Raw genomic sequence first — 17,102 nt, forward strand, 5'->3', positions numbered from 1 at the left:
CCGGGAGAAGTGGTGATATCGTGAACTCTAGTCTCGTCCAGTGCTATAGGTTGTTTATACACGATATACCTCTGATCGGGATCGTACAGCCCTCCGCTCGTGTCGAATGCGTCAGATGAACTTGATGGTGATACCAGCTGTTCTAATTTGCTGTTATACCGCTGAGAGAAGTTAAGGTTAAGGTTAGGGTTAAGGTTAAGGTTAGGGTTAAGGTTAAGGTTAAGGTTAAGGTTAGGGTTATGGTTATGGTTAAGGTTAGGGTTAAGGTTAGGTTTAGGGTTAAGGTTAGGTTTAGGGTTAAGGTTAGGTTTAGGGTTAAGGTTAGGTTTAGGGTTAAGGTTAAGGTTAGGTTTAACTTTAGGGTTAGGTTTAGGGTTAATGTTAGTTTTCTGATGTACCGCTCAGAGAGGGTTACTAGAGGGTTTCAGGGTTGCGTTACGACGTGGAGGCTGATGAGTAAAATTAATCTGCGTAATCGTAGGGTCTTAATCGATTTTCATTGTTAGTAATTGAATAAGAAGCACCGAAAAGGACCCTTAGAATATTCATGAAATAGTCCCTTTTTAAGTTAATGTCATAGTTAATTGTCGTTAGGATGGAAGATTTAATCAAAATAGAGGTAAAGTACGTCACTAACTTTTCGCATAGTTGAATTAGTTCTGGCTATGAGTAGCATATCGTTAAACAGAAAGCAATACGTCTCAGAAGATTTCGGGTTCTCTGAAAATAATAACGTAAATAAGATTGAACGTAGATGATACAGAAAACTTCCCATGAAAACTTGATAATTGAAGAATTTCTCATGATTTGCTATTGAGACAAGACTGCAACTGACCGAGTAACAATAAAGCACCAGCGTGTAGGATATGTCTCCCATCTGAACAGAGTGTCGACTGATCTTCTGATATTATCTCCTTTAGTTCCTCAGGTATAACTATCGATTTGTCGATAGTATCAATTTTAGGCCAAATAAGGATGTTGTCCAATTCCTGAAGTCTCTGGAAGTTTTGAAGCGTTGCCAGCTTCGACTCCAACGAGCCTGAGCGAGGTTTGTGTTATCGTTTATTAACGAGATTAATTTTAATGTTAACCTGAAGAAAATATTCAGCGACACCGTAATTTAATGAAAACTGAAAGAGTAGTTGAAAACGATCATTACAGGCGCCAATGACATTAATACGTAAAATCTGAAGAATTGGAGATCTCTTACGTAAGGATTCCTGAATAGCTTCAATAGTTTCACGCAAATCGTCCCGGCCATCTTCAGGCACATGTTTCTGTATATCCTGCGAATTAATTATCTAATTATTATTACATTGTATATTTATGATTGAATGATACCTACTTTCATATGAGCCCAAAAATTAAAGCCAATGAATGTGCAGATCCAAATACTTAACGGAACCACGCAACTCGTCAGTAGCTGAATTAATTTAAAATAGACTTAAAGAATCAGACACAGAAACTTCTAGATTAAAAGAAAGAGACTATACTAATTAAGCAGCAGACGGTATGTTAGTATGTACCTGCAGGAGTATGACGTATGGTATGTTAGTACGGTATGTTAGTATGTACCTGCAGGAGTATGACGTATCTCATGAGATGCTGCATCGGGCAGATAAGCAGGTCCGAGAGTTGACGCTTCTTGCATCTTGAATCCTCCAAGCATAACTGAAGATAAGGTAAGAAGTAAATGTAGGTAGAAAGTGTCCCGCTTTGGCTAAATTAATAAGTGGAATTTAGTATCATTGGTTCAGAACGGTCACATGCCATGAAAAAGTTGGTGATAAGAAACTTGATTCCCTCGAGACAAGCAGTTTTAATAATATGCCCAAAAAGGAATGTTTCTAGTATCCTGAAATAGAATATCTAAATTGATATTCATCTCACCTTTTCATACTCCCTAAAATCGCTTCTTTCCTTTTTGAGAGTTTTAAGGTATTTAACAGCTCTAGTGTAGTTCAAGCAGTACCGCTGGTAAGGGTGATGAAACTTCTTGGAGAACTGAAAACATCCTGTTTAAAACAGACTCCAGTACGATTATAAGAGATAATTATTGTGCTGAATTATCTAAAGTATTATTCGTCATGTTTCCTTTCTAAATACTTCCTTGCTTCCACCTAGAATATTGATTACTTGACCGTATGAGTAAAGTAGTTTATTTATAACGAGATCGCAATATTTTGATTTGATAATTAACCAAATATGGTATATATGCGGTATCAAATTTAAGTTACTTTGACTATGAGAATTAAAGTGGTTTGACTAACACTTCATTGTAAACGTTCGACAAGCAACGATTGGCAGGTCACCAAACTCTTGAAAAAAGATCAAATGGTACCTACATTTTAAATTATTTCACTGTTTTCGCAGATTAAAACAATGGAATTTGGGTGAAGTGTATATACTATATCATATATATATATTATATTATGAAGATGAATTAAACCACTAAAAAGAGGAGCTATGGCGACTATAAGATAATTTTACCTCTTGCAATGCCTCAACTACAGCCTCATCACTAGCGTTTCCTTCTTTGAACATTTTGTAGAGGTCCAGAGAGAAAGCATTGCTAACCTGAAAATAAGGTTCACATTGTACACCCTGTTTATTGATTATTCCTAATATTCTAATATTTATTGAAATTTCCTTGTTTGAAATCGGGAATTTTACGAGAAAATGTACATAAACATTCTTAGTACGCGTACGTGTAATATAACTATAAAAACAAGTTCAGTAAGTTGATAATAATAATGAACCTTGTATAACTTGTTGACATTGGGAAATAGCAGACTCTCGTCTATGTCGCATAACATTCCGTTATCTTTTGCTATCTTCAGTGTTCCTTGAAACACCTGTAAAATTATTTGTTATCTTCAGTGTTCCTTGAAAAACCTGTAAATTATTTTTTCAATATAAAAAGAACTATTGACAATTAATAATTGAATCATTTTGGCACAAAAAAAATATAAAAAACTAAAACAAGGTAAAAAGCAGATCAGTACCACTGGCATAACACCACTGTAACAACTGTTACACTTGTGTAACACCAGTGTTACAACTGTTACACTTCTGTAACACTACAGTAACTCACATCTCTGATAATCTTGAGTTGATCTATCAAGTACACCAGCTCAGCTCGGAAGAGGCCCCAGAGTGCGTCTCTGTGCTTGTACTCAACACTGTCTATGTGAGGTCTGTCCTCCATCAACTCGGACCAATGAGACATCTGGGAGACAATACTGGGTTGGAGACAGGAGACAACTTGACAATACTGGATTAGAGACAGGAGACAACTTGTCAATACTGGGTTAGAGACAGGAGACAACTTGATAATACTGGGTTAGAGACAGGAGACAACTTGACAATACTGGGTTAGAGACAGGAGACAACTTGAGGGACAATACTGGGTTAGAGACAGGAGACAACTTGAGAGACAATACTGGGTTAGAGACAGGAGACAACTTGAGAGACAATACTGGGTTAGAGACAGGAGACAACTTGACAATACTGGGTTAAAGACAGGAGACAACTTGAGAGACACTACCAGGGTACCACCACCCGTGATCCGGCTTTGACGAAAATCTTTATTACGAAAAAAACCATAATTTTTCATTATACTATACTTGGGCATTGCTTGTCCCCTCATGCATTGTACTTGTATGAAAAGATAAATTACGAAATTTTTGAATATTCAAAGCATCTACAGCAGACAAGAATTTTGAGAACATGCTGTTAAAGTATTGAGCTGGAAGTATTTTCTGTACCATTAGATCGGCGAGTGGGTGCGTTCTATCGTTAGAAGATTCGCTTAAAACAGAGTTAAGTTCAGTCTTACTCCACTTCCTGTCCTAGAGAGAGAGAGAGTGGTTAGTCACCATGACAACCCCCCATGTGGTGTTCACAACATTTGGCTTGTTAGGCATGTATTTATTATACGTTATAATGTTACCATTAAGTGCAGCACCACGGATATACAATCCCGTCACGTACACCAAACGTTACTATAAACTCATGAGTAGGCTGGATGTTTCCAATAAAAACATAACGTGAATATATAAAACATAATGATATGTAATACATGCTCATAATATATAAGCGGGGCGATAGAGCGCAGGTCCCTCACGCACAGCGAGGTGTTTATCAACTCCGGAGTATTTCAACACAGTCCGGACCATGACTAGTAGCTCCCTGCACTAGTTATAGCTCCCTGCAGCACGCGGCTATATTAAACTCACATTCTTCCGCTTGGAGAAGAATGGCATCTTGAATTTGTCCTTAGGATCTGCAATGATAACTGCTGTGTGTACTGCACCCCTCCGGGACTGCAAACTTGACAATACACCTGTAGGGATGTGATCATTACTAGATATGTTATAGCTTTGTAGGGATATAATCATTACTAATATCATTATTACTGATATGATCATTAAAACATAATATCTATTATCAGACACACAAATAGACTATTCTTTGTCGACCATTAGTCTGCAGTGTGGTCCCTATATTCCTACTATTTTGTCAGAAGCCTAACCTTTTATGAGAAGAAAAAAAACTAGATAGACATTAGATATACAGGTATGTCTATTGTCTAAATGGAAATGTCTATGACATGTTCAGCAATGATGGATAATTCAATATTATTTAATAAAACTCCTATGTTTTAATAGTTAAATCGTCAAATAAACTCGGTGTCGGTTTGTTCACATTTTCGTCAAAATGATCAAAATTTGGTCTCGTTACTTGAAAAAGAAGTGAGCTCTGATAAATCACATGATTGGCCAAAAACGTGCTACAAATTGGGAGGAGAACGGCGAAATAAGGTCCAATGTATGGAGCGGCGCGGTATAGAGAGGTTTTACTGTTTCTATTTAACAGGAGTAAGGGATTTATGTGTAATTTAGTTTTACTGTTTCTAGAAAGGTTCTAATCTTCTACGTTACTTAATTAATATTAGTGATTACCGTATGTGGGTCTTCTACTATGTTTAACCTTTATTTGGCTAATTCTCATAACTTAAATTACTTGGAATATCTGGTGATTGGTACTCCAAGTACCTGTAATTGAGTGCTAAATTTCCAAGAAGCTTCATACTTTCGTCGTGAAAGCCTGATCATGCAACGCAAATATGCAAAGACTGAGGCCAGTATCGGATTCCAAATTTCCAAGTATTTGTTGTAGTTTATAGTTATTTAAATTTTAAAGATTAAATCGCACTAATATATATATATATATAAAATATATATAATATATTATATATAATATATAAAACAAATCTAATCGCATTTATGCGAGAGTCCTAAATTATACGACAGTTCTTAACTGTTTAACTCCTTAACTCTAATTCTCCGTCCCTACAAATTACACTAAATAATAATAGATGACAGTTCTGACTTACTCTGGATGTTGCCATCAGGTTCCTGACACACGTCATCTTGATTCCGCACTGAAATAAATCGGGGTAAATTATTTGGATCATAACCATGATAACATGATCACCATATTATGCATATCATTAGGACATGATATCTTGAAATTCATGATCAATTGGGGTTTGTGACGTTTGTGTGATAGTTGGGGTTAAATGTTAATACTGTGACGTTAGTGTGACAGAAAAAGTGCATTCTGCGGTAAAATAAATACCCAGATATAATTGTCTAAATATTTAGGATGATGTGCTAGCTGCTTGTCTCTTAATATTATCTAAAAATTTACTGTATCACGTTCCAAACACTCCGGAAAAAAAAGGCGCTAAAATATTTACTGAAAAGCTCAAACGGAAGCGATCAATTAGTATAATAGTTTTTAACTTATATAAGTCAATATTTCATGTTAAATCGTATAGGCCTAGTCTCTGGTAATTACGTTGTCATGTCATCAATTTGTAGAATTAAAGTATTAAATCATTCGCTAGTTGCTGATAGTAAATATCATTATATCGCTTATTTGTGCAATACAGTTTACACTTCATAATAATCCGAGAATTAAAATAGTGTTAGAAAAATTAGCTTTGTTTGTTAGGTATGTAGGATATACAGTGTGAGGGAGATATTTGAAAAAATGCTGCAAGCATTATATCACACACAGTCTACGCAAATTCAAAGAGACGAATCTGACAAAACGAAGTGTAATTTCAAAATGAAGTGACGCTAACATCGTAAAAATGAAGCTACAACTACATATTATTGAAATACAGAAGTAAATTTGTCGTGATAAGAAGAACTAACGTCTGTACTGATAGCCTGCCTCCTCAGGTTCCACAGGACAGGAAACCTCTAGATTCTCAGAATCGGAACCAACGTCGTCCTCGTTTTCTTCCTGAAACCAAGTTTAACGTAAGTGATGACAAAGCTAACAGAAATCAGCGTCTTTATGACTACCATAAAGGTAAGGACTGTCATGATGATGATAGAAAGATAAGGAGCGTCGTCATGACTACAGTATAGAGTAAGGATAAAAGGTTGTCGTCATGACTACAGTATATAGTAAGGATAAAAGGTTGTCGTCATGACTACAGTATATAGTAAGGATAAAAGGTTGTCGTCATGACTACAGTATAGAGTAAGCTTATAAGGTTGTCGCCATGACTACAGTATAGAGTAAGGATAAAAGGTTGTCGCCATGACTACAGTATAGAGTAAGGATAAAAGGTTGTCGTCATGACTACAGTATAGAGTAAGGATAAAAGGTTGTCGTCATGACTACAGTATATAGTAAGGATAAAAGGTTGTCGTCATGACTACAGTATATAGTAAGGATAAAAGGTTGTCGTCATGACTACAGTATAGAGTAAGCTTATAAGGTTGTCGCCATGACTAGAGAAATAAAATGGTCAAAGGAATTAGGTTGTCTTCATGACCGCAGTATGAAGGGTTAAGGAAATGTTATGATAGTATTGATCTTAGTAAAGTATTGATAATGTACATGTCTACACACTCCACCGTTGTTGTTTCGCACAAAGCCTGACGGTGCGTAGGCTACAACAATAAAAGGGTGAAATAACCTAGGAATTTGCAATATTATAATCGGTACAACGCAAGGAAAAAGAAATAGTTGTCATCATGACGACAGAATAAAGAAAGATTAAAGATAATATTGTTATCATGACGACGGAATAAAGAAAGATACTGTTGTTATCATGACGACAGAATAAAGAAATATTAGACGAAAGGTAATGCTGAGAGATGTAGTACAGTTCACAATCTCAATGATCCCTTCTATTAACAAATGGTTTACATCTAAACGGTTATTTGTTGGCACAACACCTCACAGTGTACGTGCAGTGTGTGTGCAGCAGGCTACAACAATAAAAACACCACGGAAACTCCAAAAACTCACAAACCAAAATATCGGAGGGTCTTCGATCCCGGGACAAACGCATCACATCCAATCAAGGGGTTTATGTGTAAGGAGTAAGGATCTGTGTTTACAATCCCCCTCTCCCTCTCTCTCTCACACCAAACGAACCGACACAATTCTAGCAGTGCTGCATAACTGGGCACACAAATAAGACTAAAGCTTTGGAAAGTTATACATTATCAATGGTTACATGATACCCTGGCTTCTCGTTTTTTTGCTTTGTAGAAGCTTCTAATATGCTCCATGTGCAGTTTAATACGAGTCGTTAATAATGACTGGAGCTCCAGTCATTATTAAGGCATGATTTTTTCAGTAAATGAAAGTTATAAGCGGAGGTGTAGAAGTATTCATTGTCTTAATTAATAATTGCAACACTAATTACAACTGATTAAGTGCACCTGTAGTAATTAGATGATGAAAAAAAGTAAGTCAAGAATGTGGACCAAGTAAAGCGTACAACACCGAATAAAAGCTTGGTTTCCTTCATGCTTTAAACGGCTTAGTTTTAGTATGAGGCCGACTCTTAGTGTGAGGCTGACAAATAATTCAGGAGTTCACCTGGACTTCCAGCTCAACTTTAAACAGGCAGAGAGAGAGAATTATTATGTGGAGGCAATGAAAGATTGAACTTTATATTATCAAACTATTACTCTGCTATACATGTCTGGCACGTGCAAGGTCATGATGTCCAGAATCTTTTTATATTGACCGGTTCTCTCTTATTTAGATCAATTAAGGGCATATCATTAATATTTATGTGCATTGATAACTCTCATTGAATTCAATGCTGTCTTGAATAGTTTCTTTTGTAATTTGTTGATAGACATAACTTTCCAAACGCACGTTATTTAACGACACAGGCGACAGATCGGTATGGTTGCATTGGAATTCACGGAGAAGCATTATTGAAAGGTTGTTTGGAACGGCACATAGGCTGCAGACTGCACAATTACATGGTCTTACACAAAACTTGCTGAAATCTTTTCAACAGCTTGAGAATGAGCAGAAATTTTGACGGAACAAACAATAAACTCCGTCGACAAATGTTTTTTTGCTAGAATTTTGCATTTCAGAGAACAAGCTCATTTATTGTATACATCAAGGCTGAATATTATATACTTGCGGTGAAAGGTTACGGGTAAAAATGCCAAATCTTACAATCACAGAGACGAGGGCCTGATATCTGTTCACCATTAGTTGTCAGGAAAGGTAATTAAATATTTAAAATATTAAAATAGGTCGTGTAAGCCACATGAAGCCTATACATGAAAATTTATGTCGCAGATTTTTAAAATGTTTTTATTTTAGAATACTTCAGTGATTGTGTAAGCCACAATTTGAAATATTCATTGCGGATTCCCTCCCTCTTCGTACGCAAAATTAAGTATTATTATCTTCACGAATAACTATGTGAGCATTTGAAGGAGTCGCTTATTATAATATTCACACAACTTTAGGAAAACCGCGACTCTTCATTTGCATAAGTATGACATACCCCCTCCTTTCCCTTCTTTTGTAGAAACTGTACGTGTTAAATACGCATTCATTCTTAGCCTGCTAACTAAATAACACGTCAATTTGATATCTCTTAAAGTACTTTATAATCTTTCTAAAATTAAAAGTTATAGATAACACATCATTCCATCGAGTAATAAACCTGGTGGAAAGGCAGCGAGGAGGTGACATTATCCGCAGCGAACTTAGTATCAGAGAGCATGAAGTTGTAGAAAACATCACAGTCAATAGGAGCAGGAGGCTCCAACTTGAACCCCTCACCCCTCTCACGAGCCAGCACCTTCTTAGACCCCTCCTCTCCCAGAGTTGTGGGACACACGTTTATAGCATGCAGCACTTTCTTCCACCAGACTAGTTTGTAGGTGGCTTCTACTCCGGAATTGAAGGGGGGATCTTGTGTTATCCGGGGAGGATCTTGTCGCTTTCTCTTGCTGCTGTTGTTCATCGGAATCATGGGAACCAACACTGCTGCTTAACAGAGGCAAAGGGAACGTTAGAGGTGATACAATTAATGTTGTTACTCAAATCATTATAAACTGTTTAAGCAGCACATAGATACAAGGAGAAAGGAAATTAAAGGAATTGTGACGTGAATGGTTTCCTTAATACCTAATATGGTTATAGTCATACTCAAAACGAGTGAAAGCAATGCACTAAATAACGGGGTTAAGAGAAAGACTACGAGACTATAACTTAATAAATATCGAAAAATCGGTAGAAATTCAAATTAAATTCAAATTAAATTTCTATTGCCATGACCTCAACGACAGTTCTGAAGTTTTGCGTGATAAATATATTTTACATGGTTATAATGCAACATGAATGAGCCAGTGGGGCGTAGTTTTTTAAAGGAAAACCTTTAAAATGTGGGTTTTAAAACTCGGAATAAAGCCAAAGTTCTCAGTATTAGATGTGAACCAGAATCATGGCGTGTCTAACTTACTAAACATAAAACTGTGCCTGTATGCGAGGCTTGTGGTGCAGTGAGGGGCTATCTGGACCACTCTTGAATCCTAAACTTGGCACCATTTCTACATGACGAACAACAAACGAAGTACTTGAGAGTTCCTGTCAAAAGGAGCTACCGATATGCTTTCTTTTAAGATTTAATTTCAGACTAAAATGATTCTCAAATTTAGAACTATAAAGTACTTGCTAGAATTTAAAGAACGGTAGACATTGTTGCTTTCAACATGAAATGCAACGTTTCCTTCACCGATATTTCTGTGCAACTTTTGAAACTATGTAATATGTATCAGAAAATCCACACAAAGCCGGAAGTATGACAATTACTAATTTAACAAGTGGAACTGGATGTAACAGCTATAAAACAGGTACGTTTCCAATTCAACGAATAGAACTGAGAGGTGACGCATGGCTCAACCTGATATCAGCCGCAAATTATATCTACACTTTGCTACGATATCATTTGTTATCTAGCAAAACCGATATCTTGTAAGGATTCAGTACTTATAAAGACACACTAATTTCTAATTTGAAAGGAATTGTCAAGGCTCAGGTCTATTACCACTCAGCTTCACAAACAGATCCTAATTCATTTAAGTTTTATCACTGTTTTCCTTTGATAAGTCTCTTGATTCGCAGTCTCAGGGTACTTTACTTAAAATAGGAACAAGCAAAGAGCTAGACGTTATACTCTTGTAGACCCAGCATTTCTAAATTAATTAAGTAGCCCAAGTTAAAAATAATTATCACAATGGGCCCTGGTACAAAGGGTAGCATGGTTCCTGGCTCCCTCTGTTCCGATGTTAAAGTAACTTATATCTTAATAACAGTTATACCAATATCTTATAACTGTTATGTTAACTGTTATGTTAACAGTCATACCAATATCTTCCTTAAAAATACCACTAATCCGCTGTTTACATATTAATTTAGAGACTTGTAACAGTTTATTATTAATCGACTTGATCGTAGACGTCTAAGGCTCCTGCAGACGTGTAAGCCTCCAGCACGTGACAATCAAATAAGTCGAGCTTCGAAGGTGGTCCCACGATATTTCTTTAGTTGACACCAACAAGCACGAAGTATAGGGGGCCTAGAATACAATTAGCTGACACAAAGTTTATGTCCTTTGCACCAAGTATAATACAAAATTAGCGGGCTATTGGAAATTGTTTCAATAATCTCCAGAAAATTGAAGAAGAGATGAGGAATGAGACGATCCAATGTAGATTTATGATTTAGTCTGTTGAAACCATCAACTCGAAAAAAATGTTAACCGGGAATTGAATTCCTTTTATGGTCAGGACATAGGTGCAGATTTCGTTTTGAGGTGAACTTTTAAGTTCCCGAGAAATTTTCTTAAGTTTGCTTTTTTTTCCTCCTCGGGCACATTCGTAACCTACGGGCCAGGTAAACCTAAACTACATATTGACCGTTATGTACGTCGGTATCTGTTGAGGAGCCAAATCATCTGAAAAGCCCTTAACCTATATTTTGCTCAGGCACGTAGCCAGGATTTTTCTTTGGGGGGGGGGGGGGGGGGGGCTGTCGGCGAGCGAAGCTGCAAGCTGTGGCAGGGGTCTGGGGGCGCGGCCCCCAGCTGGGTCCAGGTAAGGGGCGGTCCACATTGGCGGGGGCTAGGGGGGCGCAGCCCCCCGGAAAAATTTTGCGAAATAGGGTGTTTTACCAAGGGTGTTTTACCAATTTACAAAAATGTAATATGGTTTGGCATAATCATTGCCTACAATCCTGACCTGAGTAATTTACCCCTTTGAGACTTTATTTTGGGTTGAAAATTAAGTTTATCGAGAGGAAGTGAAAAATCTCTGGTTCAAATTTGGATTTGAAGCCATGTTTATTTTTTTCTGTTGAGGTCAATTTTTTGCGCAGAAAGCGTTCGATTTTAGGGGAAAAAATTGATGTTTTTAATTTTCATGGTGCCGACGGCACCTGAAATCGACGAAATCTGCAGGGGTGGGTCAGGAAGTATAAAGATGATTTATATCGCATCATGATACTAACCTGTCGAAGAGGTTAAATACTAAACTCAAGATATTATTACAAAGCACGTTATCTAACGAAGAAAGATAAATCAGAAAGTTTCTCCTCCCCCCCCCCCCCCCCCCATTAAAAGCCTGAACTACTGAACCAGTAGACAACGGACATAACCTATCCAAATATAAGCTATCCAAATATAAGCTATCCAAATATAAGCTATTCAAATATAAGCTATCCAAATATAAGCTATCCAAATATAAGCTATCCAAATATAAGCTATCCAAATATAAGCTATCCAAATATAAGCTATCCAAATATAAGCTATCCAAATATAAGCTATCCAAATATAAGCTATCCAAATATAAGCTATCCAAATATAAGCTATCCAAATATAAGCTATCCAAATATAAGCTATCCAAATAAAAGCTATCCAAATATAAGCTATCCAAATATAAGCTATCCAAATATAAGCTATCCAAATATAAGCTATTCAAATATAAGCTATCCAAATATAAGCTATCCAAATATAAGCTATCCAAATATAAGCTATCCAAATATAAGCTATCCAAATATAAGCTATCCAAAGCCCCTCCACACTACAAGCTTACAAGACAACCTTTAGGGTAATCTTAATGTAGCTTCACGCAGCATTAATTTCAGGTCTGCCTATGGAAAGGTAATATTGTAACCGTCAAGGTAGAGGTAGTCAGCCCTAATCGCCAAATTGGTAAAAGGTCATGAAATTGTAAAGGCAAAGAAGTATAGAGGGGACCATGCAGGGCCTTCAGTGACGGGTAAACGTCAGAGTCCATTTTGACCTTCTATGGCACGCATATTTAACCATGAACATATTATATCTATATACTATATAGTGTATTGATATTGAGTCATCGGTTGAAGGATGCATTCCCATTTTTGTAAGCCCTGATTCTTCAGATTACAGTTGTGTACGTACACACACAGCACACTACGTCGGAGAATACGTCAACTACCACGTCACAACCACGTCACTACCTCAGTAGAACAGGTCTGCGGTCAGAAGAATGCGTCAAACTGATAAAATGCCTAGTTGTTATTGCAGTAACCTCCAACACCTGCACTCACACTATCACAATGACGCAAAATCAAATTAGCATTGCACCTTAGATAAATTTGAGGTATTTAAAAACAAACGAATGTTTTGTCGAGATCAAGAGAAAAATGCGGTACATTCTGGGGTATTTCGTTACCAAATACCACTATTTTGGGATAAATCATAAAATCATATAATGCGTCCCGTACAGCTGGGATCAAAACGAATGCCAGTAAACATAATCCTATTTGCGTTGTCATGCGAGCTAGAAACTCACACTTAAGATAATCTAACTATTGGACTTTAACTCTTAGTCTATAACGTAAAACGTTATAACGGAATGAACGGTTCCTGACTGTAGATACTGTTCCTGTGCACTAAATAAATTGTCCTCAGATTACCAATACAAATCTTGTCATGCTTGAACTAATATTTCTGGGTAAGATGACTGTTTAACAGCGAAATAAAGGCATACAGAGCCACAGAGGACAATATTTTTCTGTGTAGACTCGATGATCACAATTTTATTACAGAGGGAAGGTTTTATTTTTGTTTACAACGATTACTTGTTAATTAGACATGATTTTATTGGTAGGCTTGAATGATAAGAGGTATTTTGTTTAGGATTCAAGACTTGTAAAACGACATGTTCTTAACCGAATTATGTACTAACAAGTGATTATGGTAATGCAGTTTTTAGCTATGCCTTTTAAAACGACTGTTCGTAATCAAATTACTAACAACCGATAAAAGCAATGCCAAAAAGTGACATAACAAATTTAAACTTTTAAACAAGGTCCGAATGTTTTAAACTTCAGAGTATGTCGGGAACAGTATTAAAATCAAGGTGCCTCAAAATGATGAGCACCACCATTCAAAACCAAGACTTCCATCATTCAAAAATATGGAGTAAAATGTTTAAGTTGCAACTATGCAAGTTATCAAAAAATCACAGGCCAGAACTTCCTGCTTAACTAACACATATAATAATAAACACTCATAAACACCTGTTAAGACGGAATAACCATTTAGTTTGACACCATTTCAATAACCAATAACCATTTAGCTTAATACCATTTTAATAACCATTTAGCTTAATATCATTTTAATACCCATTTAGCTTAACAGCTGTTACCAAAGCATCGTACGTGTCACAAATATAACGAATCGTAAGTTTAAATCTAAGATATGATTTTAAATTCACCATGATGGTAGTAATGAAAGGACTATAAACTTGATGACGTAAGAAGTTGGTAGATACAAGGCTTGTGCAGGTCCATTTATAATTTGAACACTCATGGATTCCCTGCATTATTCAGCTAAACAATAAAAATAAGTTCATTTGTTAATTCGCGCTGTCATTAACGTAAGTGGGGGTGGTGATGTTAATTCTGCACAATGTCTGGTTGTCGCTGATTCAATTCAGCAAGGTAACCTAATACAGAACATATTAATATCACGTCAGTAAATTGTTGCGGCTATGCTGGTAGAATTGCCACCCCAACCAGCATTAAGGTTGAGTGAATATTTGTATAATAACAGTGTTATATTATGTGTTATAGTAATAACTGTCCAAGGTATTCTGTTTATGCATTTCTGATGAATCAGAATAGTGTTCTGTGAATTCGTATGAAAGGATTAATCTCACTAAACTTTGACATCTAGATCCGATCTAAATCTCTAAAAGAAGAATGTATTGTCATTTTAAAGCCATAATAATAATAAATTGAAATTTAATAACACCGCTTTTAAGATAAAACTTATACTCAGCAGTGTTTGAACTAGTCATCCCAGAAAATATCATGAATACTGAGCTAAAAGATAACTTATGCTTGAAAATATAACGTCAATACTAAAGCCCGAAAATGGTAATTAAATTTATTATGCAAAGACCGAATATTAAGTATGACCAGAATAGTTATCGATAAAGTTTTTCAAGTTCAACTGGGGACAGTTTGAAAAGGTACGTTTTAAGAAAAGCTTTAAAATATTCCAAAGATTGAGCTGAGGTGATGGTAACAGGCAGAAGATTGTAGATCTTTGGAGCCACTACAGAGAAGCTACGCTCACCAAACTTTGAATTACAAAAAGGAACAATAAGCTTCAATGAGTGACCATGATGAGCATACTTGAGCATGTCTTGCAGATAAGTTGGTGCCAATCCTAACAGTGACTTGTGAGATAGTACTAAGATTTTGAAGACAATTCTTTTCTTTACATCTAACCATAACCTAACTCAATAAAAGTAAAAGCGGTCAAGAGTCAACGATCCAAAGAGAGATCACTGTCACAAAGCAACAGCAACATTAAATAGGTTAACAAGCTGACAATACACAACAAATCTCCGGAGCTAAATACATTATCCAGGACGAACAAAGAGGATGATACGGCACAAACACCGAAGTATTCTTTACATTATGTGGATTGTGGCTTTGTAAATACTTCTTGATATATTTCTGTTAAAGCGGTTAGCCATGTTTCCTGGCTTCCTCTTCAAAGTTTGATATTTTGCAGAGTTAAACCAAATTATTTGAGATGGTTACCTAATTACATAATTACTCAACATTTAACCAATATAACCATGTTCAATCCTAATATCGATTTTCGTCTAGTATGGGAGGAACCATTTAGTTAAAGTTGAATCCTAGGTTTAAGCAAATCTTGTAACTGGTTTCACTAAAAAAGTTATATAATATTACTCAGGGGCAAAGGCACTTAAAGGCACTTAAAGCTCTAAATATTAATTAGGTTGGTCTAAAGTAATAGGTTCAAGCAACGTCTATAATACTTCCTATGTCACGTGACTATCTAACAAGCTCTCTATCCGGACTATCAGTGTATAAGAAGTGCCCACGTTGATCAAGTGACATAGGAAGTATTACAGCTGTTGCTTGAACCAATTATTTTAGACCAGCCTAATTAATATTTAGAGCTTGAAGTGCCTTTACAAGTAATATTATAGAACTTTTTCACTGAAACCAGTTAACCTTTCTGGTAGTAAGGAAATGTTTAGCACATCCCTTATTTGGAGTGGTTTGGGATGAAATTTTACTGTTAAGGACATGGACAGGGAAATAGTTGAAGCGGTATAAAAGCATATATAAGTAAACAAAGCATAGTCAAGAGATTTTTAAACAGTTTCAAAGAATCCATCACAGTTTTCTGCGAACGACCGCTTTGAAAATGGTCAGGGTTATAAAATATAGCCGGTTATTAAAATCAAGCAAGCACAGACAGAGCAAACACGTTGAGACACAGTTTATCAAGTAGCCAATCTGCACAGAAACTAATGAATATATCTGTTACCCTGGGGACAGCTGCACAGAAACTAATGAATATATCCAACCATTGGTTCGTGCTGGATTGGAAGGCTTCATCTCTCGACTTTAATCAACAACAGTACCAAGGACACACGTCCACAGCTCCAAACAAAAGACTCAATCAAATCGAGCAGCCCAAATTAGACGTTTCTCCCTGGATAAAACACAAACATTGCGTAATCTGGCGTGTAGGTATAAGCTCTCTGAAAACACTCCTAATTGAGGGTACTCCATCTATATTACCAACATGTCTCCTTTACCCGGCAGTGCCGGGACTAAATTTGATCAAAATGGCAGATGGACTAATTTCATTTTCGGAAGGACGAAGGTAGGATGTCACAACATCTGAAATCATTAGTGGATTATATTGCCAGGATGCATGCTAAGAGACTTAGAATCTTAGATGACCAATTGATTATTGAGTTTTTATCGAGTTAGAACTATGGAAGAACTAGGTTAACGTATGAAGGTCCTATTGGGCGTCCCCGGCAAGAATTGTTGTTAAGGTACCTAATAACAATGGCCAGGATTATAATTATTATTAATACCCTGTACCTCTCCTGATGGTACGCCAGGAGAGCTACAGGAAGCCTATTTCAGATCTAAAGTAAACAGTACATCCATTAAATACTGAAAATAAACATTACCAAGCCTGGGAAGCTAAACAAAACCCAATGCGGGTGTAACCACACGGATATTAACGTTTGGAGGAATGACAGAGAGATCTCCTCTCTGTGGGGGGGGGGGGGGGGGCTACGATGTGATGGCCCTGTTAAAGCTTCACAAATCTCAACATAAGTAACATAGGTACTTAGGTAACAACATGTGCATAACTGTGTTACCCTTTGTACGATAACAAAGACAGGTCCCTT

At 36.5% G+C, this 17,102-nt stretch overlaps 1 protein-coding gene across 7 annotated transcripts in view; it reads right to left on the reverse strand.

The window, feature by feature from the left end:
- LOC134815172 (pleckstrin homology domain-containing family G member 7-like) overlaps positions 1-17,102 on the reverse strand; it is a 51,843-nt gene that overhangs the window by 1,354 nt on the left and 33,387 nt on the right. For 6 of the 7 annotated variants that reach the window (XM_063823681.1, XM_063823678.1, XM_063823682.1 and 3 more), the window contains 13 exons: positions 6,228-6,318; positions 5,399-5,446; positions 4,239-4,345; positions 3,768-3,851; positions 3,095-3,229; positions 2,760-2,855; positions 2,491-2,577; positions 1,891-2,004; positions 1,576-1,671; positions 1,211-1,286; positions 836-1,039; positions 638-720; positions 2-161 (listed from right to left, as the gene is read on the reverse strand). In XM_063823681.1, coding sequence (XP_063679751.1) covers positions 2-161; positions 638-720; positions 836-1,039; positions 1,211-1,286; positions 1,576-1,671; positions 1,891-2,004; positions 2,491-2,577; positions 2,760-2,855; positions 3,095-3,229; positions 3,768-3,851; positions 4,239-4,345; positions 5,399-5,446; positions 6,228-6,318 — 1,381 coding nt within the window. Of the gene's footprint in view, position 1; positions 162-637; positions 721-835; positions 1,040-1,210; positions 1,287-1,575; positions 1,672-1,890; positions 2,005-2,490; positions 2,578-2,759; positions 2,856-3,094; positions 3,230-3,767; positions 3,852-4,238; positions 4,346-5,398; positions 5,447-6,227; positions 6,319-9,016; positions 9,685-17,102 lie in introns of those variants that run through there. The other variant, XM_063823684.1, reaches the window with a different exon arrangement.

Source organism: Bolinopsis microptera, chromosome 5 (genome assembly GCF_026151205.1).
Source record: "Bolinopsis microptera isolate Bmic1 chromosome 5, MBARI_Bmic_1.0, whole genome shotgun sequence".
Taxonomy (NCBI): Eukaryota; Metazoa; Ctenophora; class Tentaculata; order Lobata; family Bolinopsidae; genus Bolinopsis; species Bolinopsis microptera.